The sequence below is a fragment of the Salvelinus namaycush genome, chromosome 26, assembly GCF_016432855.1.
Source record: "Salvelinus namaycush isolate Seneca chromosome 26, SaNama_1.0, whole genome shotgun sequence".
NCBI classification, from domain to species: domain Eukaryota; kingdom Metazoa; phylum Chordata; class Actinopteri; order Salmoniformes; family Salmonidae; genus Salvelinus; species Salvelinus namaycush.
The window spans coordinates 10,606,053-10,613,408 of NC_052332.1; the positions used below are offsets into that span (position 1 = coordinate 10,606,053).

At 44.1% G+C, this 7,356-nt stretch overlaps 1 protein-coding gene across 1 annotated transcript in view; it reads left to right on the forward strand.

Moving 5' to 3' along the window:
- The first annotated feature begins 348 nt into the window (after nt 1-348).
- Nucleotides 349-7,356, forward strand: part of LOC120021594 (cGMP-dependent protein kinase 1-like) — an 8,044-nt gene continuing 1,036 nt past the window's right edge. The window contains exons 1-6 of the mRNA XM_038965394.1: nt 349-535; nt 826-937; nt 1,115-1,181; nt 1,413-1,512; nt 4,195-4,308; nt 6,280-6,385. Coding sequence (XP_038821322.1) covers nt 349-535; nt 826-937; nt 1,115-1,181; nt 1,413-1,512; nt 4,195-4,308; nt 6,280-6,385 — 686 coding nt within the window. The remainder of the gene's footprint in view (nt 536-825; nt 938-1,114; nt 1,182-1,412; nt 1,513-4,194; nt 4,309-6,279; nt 6,386-7,356) is intronic.

A 7,356-nucleotide genomic window follows, 5' to 3' on the forward strand; every position in this document is an offset into this window, starting at 1 on the left:
GTACGAGCTTCTTCTTCACTTACACCCAGACAAGCGCTTGGACAGGTAAGACAAAATGTTTTACTTCTTCAAATGTATTTTTACTGCATAAACGCGACATTCCCTTAGTATCAGTAAGTGGTTTATATGTGTTAGATATTTCCGTTTTATTGTAACCTGTATGCGCATATGGTTATTGTATTTCACTGTGTTTGTGGGATTAAGCAGGCAATAATTAATTTAGCATGTGGTGGAGTCCCCAAAACTCACTAGTGAAACTCTTTATTCCCCATGCCTGTGTGTGTGCCTCTGTCTGCCTGCCTTTCCTCCTGCATGTAATGTGCATGTTTATATGTGCATATCAGGGCTATGGGTACTCTGAGGGACTTGCAGTTTGCACTGCAGCTGAAGATCGAGGAGCTCCGTCAGAGAGACAGTCTGATAGATGAGCTGGAGTTGGAGCTGGACACCAAGGATGATCTCATCCGACAGCTGCAGACAGAACTGGACCGCCATCGCAACGCTTCACAACACACAGGGAGCACAGAGAACACAGGTAGGTACTACTCGTTACACCTTAAATAACATTAACATGCACCTCTAATACAACACAGACCTAGGGGAAACGGAAAACAACACAGGGTACCAAACCAGTCCTAACGCTCCTGGAGGTGTTCAGTGAATTCAAGGGTAGTTAGGCATGAACCTATGAGCCATCACTCTCAAGGCTAATGTGACAGATTGGGGTTGAACGTGGTCTCCTACTTGCCACGAGACTGTGTTAGCTCGCTGAGGTAAAGCCTAACCAAAATGGGTGTCTGTCAGGACCCGGGCTGTCCCCACCAGTGCCTGATGAGCCGCAGAGGACTAAGAGACAGGCAATATCAGCAGAACCCACAGCCCTGGACCCTGCCCAACTCACACACGTCACACTCACCAACTACAGCAAGAGTGAAGAGTGAGTACACGCGCGCGCACACACACACACACACACACACACACACACACACACACACACACACACACACACACACACACACACACACACACACACACACACACACACACACACACACACACACACACACACACACACACACACACACACTGATCCCGTCTCTGTACATGTGTACAGGTCTAGAGAGCTGATCCATAGAGCTCTGTTGGAGAATGAATTCATGAAACACCTGGAGCAGGGACAGGTACTAGTATTACTACGGCTGTATAGTATTACTGTGGTACTACTGCTACTCTCACTGTCTATTCTTAGATATCCATTTAGTTATCTCCTCCCCCCTCTCTCTCTCACATACTCTCTCTTTCTCTCTCAATTTAATTAAACAAATGCTATATTTTTATGAACGGGTCTCTTGCGTTGTCTCTCTCTCTTTGTCTCTTTCTCTATGTCTCTCTCTCCCACTCTCACTCTGTAGATTCAGACCATAGTTGACTGTATGCATCCCACTCGTCTGGCCCGGGGCTGCTGTGTCATACAGGAGGGAGACGACGGATCTCTGGTCTATGTACTGGAGGGTGAGAGGCATGGAGGGAGGTGGAGGGATGGGGTGGAGGGAGGGATGAAGCGAAAGAGAGGAAGGGGGAAAATAGGGCAATGAAGAGGGATAGAGAGAAGGGGGGAGGGAGGATGAGAGATGGAGGGAGGGAGGGTGAGAGATGGAGGGAGGGAGGGTGAAAGAGAGGAGGGCGAGACTGAGAGAGGAAGGGGGGAGGGAAGTAGATAGGTGAGAAGTTATGACAGTCTAGGCGAAAGGGGAGGCAAGGGAGGGACAGATAATACCACAATGAGACAGATATTTCACAGAATGTATAAATGTGAAGCATCCGGTTGGCGTTTCACTACCAAGTATGGTAGTGAGAGGAAGCCCAGTGGCCGGCAGTGGGAGATGATGGAACGAGATGGATTTTGGCAGACATTCTGCTAATTTACTCATCAAACATTTGATCTCAATACAGTTTTCTGTTCCCAAAACTACAATTTGTTACGAACAGAGTGGACTACGTTCTTTAGACTTTACCCGTTGCCAAGATTTTAAAAAAAATAGAAGGAGTGGAAAGGTGTATTGAGTTACTGCACACGCGCACTTCAGAGTAGGCGTTCCCCAAATGCTAGAACACGCCAATAGGATCTCACTAGCTCGTGCTTGGCTCTGCCCACCTCCTTGCTTGTTCTGCCATCTATGGCTCATTTGTTCCCATTTGAAACAACAGGCTGTGGTCTATCTTGGTTTAGTTATAAAAATCTTTGATTATACTGTATATATCAGGTGATATCATACAGTGAGCTCACTGTAGCAGAGGCAGACAGGTCACACACACACACACACACTTCTTGCTCTCTCAGGCGCTCTGAAACATCTGTTCCTGACACCTCGACTCCTCTCCTCTTAAAATTATCTAATCTGTCCTCTCTATTTTTACCACAGTCTCTTTGTCTCTCTCTGTTTCTCATTCACACACACACAGACACACAGAATTAGACCATGTTGATTATACAGTCCATTCACTTTGAAACATCCATCTAGAGAGTGTGGGTGTATTACCATGAAGAGATGATTAATATTAATGCAGTCCTTTACAGTCAAAGTCGGAAGTTTACATACACCGTAGCCAAATACATTTAAACTCAGGTATTCACAATTCCTGACATTTAATCCTAGTAAAAATTCCCTTCCTTAAGTCAGTTAGGATCACCACTTTATTTTAAGAATGTGAAGTGTCAGAATAATATTAAAGAGAATGATTTATTTCAGCTTTTATTTCTTTCATCGCATTCCTAGTGGGTCAGACATTTACATACACTCAATTAGTATTTGGTAGCATTGCCTTTAAATTGTTTAACTTGGGCCAAACGTTTCGGGTAGTCTTCCACAAGCTTCCCACAGTAAGTTGGGGGAATTTTGGCCCATTCCTCCTTACAGAGCTGGGGTAACCTGAGTCAGGTTTGTAGACCTCCTTGCTCGCACACGCTTTTTCAGTTCTACCCACAAATTTTATGTAGGATTGAGGTCAGGGCTTTGGATGGCCACTCCAATAACTTGACTTTGTTGTCCTTAAGCCATTTTGCCAAAACGTTGGAAGTATGCTTGGGGTCATTGTCCATTTGGAAGACCCATTTGCGACCAAGCTTTAACTTCCTGACTGATGTCTTGAGATGTTGCTTCAATATATCCACATAATTTTCCTACCTCATGATGTCATCGATTTTGTGAAGCGCACCAGTCCCTCCTGCAGCAAAGCACCCACACAACATGATGCTGCCACCCCTTGCTTCACGGTTGCAATGGTGTTCTTCGGCTTGCAAGCATCCCCCTTTTTCCTCCAAACATAACAATGGTCATTAAGGTCAAACAGTTCTATTTTTGTTTCATCAGACCAGAGGACATTTCTCCAAAAAGTACGATCTTTGTCCCCATGTGCAGTTGCGAACTGATACTTTTGTACCTGTTTCCGCCACCGTCTTCACAAGGTCCTTTGCTATTTTTCTGGGATTGATTTGCACTTTTCGCACCAAAGAACGTTCATCTCTAGGAGACAGAACGTGTCTCCTTCCTGAGCGGTATGACGGCTGCGTGGTCCCATGGTGTTTATACTTGCATACTATTGTTTGTAAAGATGAACGTGGTACCTTCAGGCATTTGGAAATTGCTCCATGGATGAACCAGACTTGTGGAGGTCTACAATTTTTTTTCTGAGGTCTAGGCTGATTTCTTTTGATTTTCCCATGATGTCAAGCAAAGAGGGACTGAGTTTGAAGGTAGGCCTTGAAATACATCCACAGGTGTATACGAAGCTTCTAAAGCCATGACATAATTTTCTGGAATTTTCCAAGCTGTTTAAAGGCACAGTCAACTTAGTGTATGTAAACTTCTGACCCACTGGAATTGTGATACAGTGAATTATAGTGAAATAATCTGTCTGTAAACAATTGTTGTAAAAATTACTTGCGTCATGCACGAAGTAAATGTCCTAACCGACTTGCTAAAACTATAGTTCGTTAACAAGACATTTGTGGAGTGGTTAAAAAACGAGTTTTAATGACTCCAACCTAAGTGTATGTAAACTTCCGACTTCAATTGTAAGTGTGAATGAGTGGGGAGTTCTGTTCAGTTCAGGCAGGTTTGATGATGTAATGTTGTTTATGTGCGTGCCTGAGTGTGTGCGTGTGTGCGGTTGTGTGCGGTTGTGTGTGTGTAGAGGGAAAGGTGGAGGTGACTAAAGGGGAACAGAAGCTGTGCACCATCGATCCCGGGAAGGTCTTTGGAGAACTGGCCATCCTCTACAACTGTACCAGGACTGCTACTGTTACAGGTAACTCACACACACACACACACACACACACACACACACACACACACACACACACACACACACACACACACACACACACACACACACACACACACACACACACACACACACACACATCACTGCTATTTTAGGTAGGACACACACACTTATTTGATTGAGTTCAGGATTAGGAATTGTTTTTGTAGTTTTTGTAATTTCTTCATCCTCCTCTCTGCCACTGACGTTTAGTCTGATGGATTGAGGTGAGATTTGGTGTGTGTGTGTGTGTGTGTGTGTGTGTGTGTGTGTGTGTGTGTGTGTGTGTGTGTGTGTGTGTGTGTGTGTGTGTGTGTGTGTGTGTGTGTGTGTGTGTTGAGGCTAAGTGATTGGGGTGAGGCGTGGTGTCAGATCTACGCTGTGCTAAAAGTATTTATTTAATTTCAGCAGAGAGATACAGTAATAATTGAAAATCCTCCCACGGGTCATTTTCACACACACACACACACTGTAGGCGGTGACTGTCTGATTTGGGCTGTAATATGCCAGTCCTGTCAGTAGGCTGCCTGCCTGTTGTGTGTGTGTGTGTGCGTGAGTATGTGACAACCTCCGCAGTTCACAAATCGTCCTCTGACATCTTCTACTCTTTCTTCTTTTTTGTCTCTCGCTCTCGCTTTCTCTCTCTCTCTCTCTCTCTCTCTCTCTCTCTCTCTCTCTCTCTCTCTCTCTCTCTCTCTCTCTCTCTCTCTCTTCTCTCTTCTCTCTTCTCTCTTCTCTCTTCTCTCTTCTCTCTTCTCTCTCCTCTCTTCTCTCTTCTCTCTCTGAGTGGTGAAGTGTTTACTGTACAATGCTATTCAGGGTCAGGCAGATATTGGTCTGCTGAGCGAGAGGGGGAGAGAGAGGTGAATAGGAAAAGAAACAGCTCCTCTGACAGCTTTCTCAGTCCCTCTCCTTTAGCATCTCTCCCCCGTCCTTTCCCCTCTTCTGTCCTCTCCTCTTTCCACACCTGCAAGTCTTTTGATTTGACCATGTGTCGACAGAGTTCAGTTTTGCCCCTTCATTCTTCCTCATCCTTGCCTCTGTCTCTCTCCATCACCGGAGTTGATTGACAGGTAGTGAACATGTGTGGTGTGGGCGGAGGGGGGACAGGGTCTGTGAGGGGTGGCAGGAGGAGGTGAGATATATATATATATATATAATCTATATAATTACCCTCTTATTAGAATAGAGAGAAACAACGTGTGTGTGTGTGTGTGTGTGTGTGTGTGTGTGTGTGTGTGTGTGTGTGTGTGTGTGTGTGTGTGTGTGTGTGTGTGTGTGTGTGTGTGTGTGTGTGTGTGTGTGTGTGTGTGTGTGTGTGTGTGTGTGCGTGCGTGTGTGTGTGTGTTATAGCAGATAGTTAGAGTGGGATGTGAAGGCTCTCATCTCTAGAAGGAGAACTGTTGAGATAAGGGCATTTCCTATCAACTGCTATGTGTACTGTGCTGCCACGTGTTGTTGCACATGTGACTGCATGTGTACTTTCGTCCGTGTGTTATTGTGTGTGTATGTTTTTCATAAAGTGTGCGTTAATACAGTACGGGTGGTTGTAAATGTGTGTGAGAGAGAAAGAGAGAGACCTTGAAACTGTGCCCTGTTCATTCCTTTAGCAACCACGCACACACACGCATGCAGGGCCTGCATCTCTCTGATTGTTTGTGTATGTAAGGCTTTCATTGAGATTCCCTCTACTGAATACATGCTAAAGGATTGAATCATATTATCATCTTTTTTTGTGTGTTGAATGGGATGGAGAGTGTTCCTGTGAGCAGTAGGTGTGAATATGGAGGCTTTGAAATTCATTGAAATTGTCCTGCTTTTCTTTCACCCCTCTCCACTTCCTCATATCTCTCTCTGAACCCTTCGCTCTGCCTTTCTATCCCCCTCTCTTCTCTCTTTCGTTCTCTCTCTCTCCCCTCTCTTTCTCGCTCTCCATTTCTCCGTCTCTCCCTTCAGCTCTGACTGACATTAAGCTGTGGGCGATAGACAGACAGGGTTTCCAGACCATCATGATGAGGACTGGACTCATTAAACACTCCCAATATATGGAGTTCCTCCGCAGGTAACATACACACACACACAGGCACGCACGCACCCACACACACACACAAGCACGGTTCGCTTCTGCTTGGAACACACTCTTTATTATGCAGCTATGCAGACTTCTGTGAGCCTAGTTGGATAGACAGATGATTAAGATTCAGTAGCCACAGAACACAGAATGTTTGCTCGCTAGCTTCTGTCACGTCTAGGGTTGCGAAGCTACAAGTCATTTACCAAAGTTACCGGAATCTTCTGTCATTTTGGTCATTAACAGGTCATCTAGGGCAATCTATGGTAATTTTGGTCATTTATACTCAAATATTTTTTTTTTTAAATAAGTATTTACATATATTATTCATTTTGTATATCTGTGTCCATATCGCGTGTGAGTAACGTACGAGCGGATGGACGGACGGAGACAGATACACATTCATCTCCACGATTTAATCTGAGGGACAATAAAGTGCTGAAACCCTCACATTAAATGGTATTCACTAAGTTGATGGTTTATATTTAGAATAATGTATTACAGCTTCGTCATTCAATTTTTTATTTTAAAATCATCTTATTTGATTATTTGATATATTTTACGTGTGATAAGTCCACACAGAGGGCCAGAGATAATTACAAACACCTGTGATAATCTGAAGTACCCCAAATGGCCACTAGATGTTTTGTAATAAATAAAATTTCTTGAAAGTTACCAAAATTCTAGTAGTTTACTGGTAAACTTAGAAAGTTTCAAGTAATATACCCTCCCTTTGCAAGCCTAGTCACGTATTTTCAAATTATTATTCACACAATTGATTTTGGCAAGAATGTTATTGTTGTTCTCTCTCTCTCTCTCTCTCTCTCTCTCTCTCTCTCTCTCTCTCTCTCTCTCTCTCTCTCTCTCTCTCTCTCTCTTCCTCTTTCTCTTTCTCTTTCTCTCTCTCTCTCTCTCTCTCTCTCTCTTCTCTCTCTCTCTTTCTCTTTCTCTTTCTCTCTCTC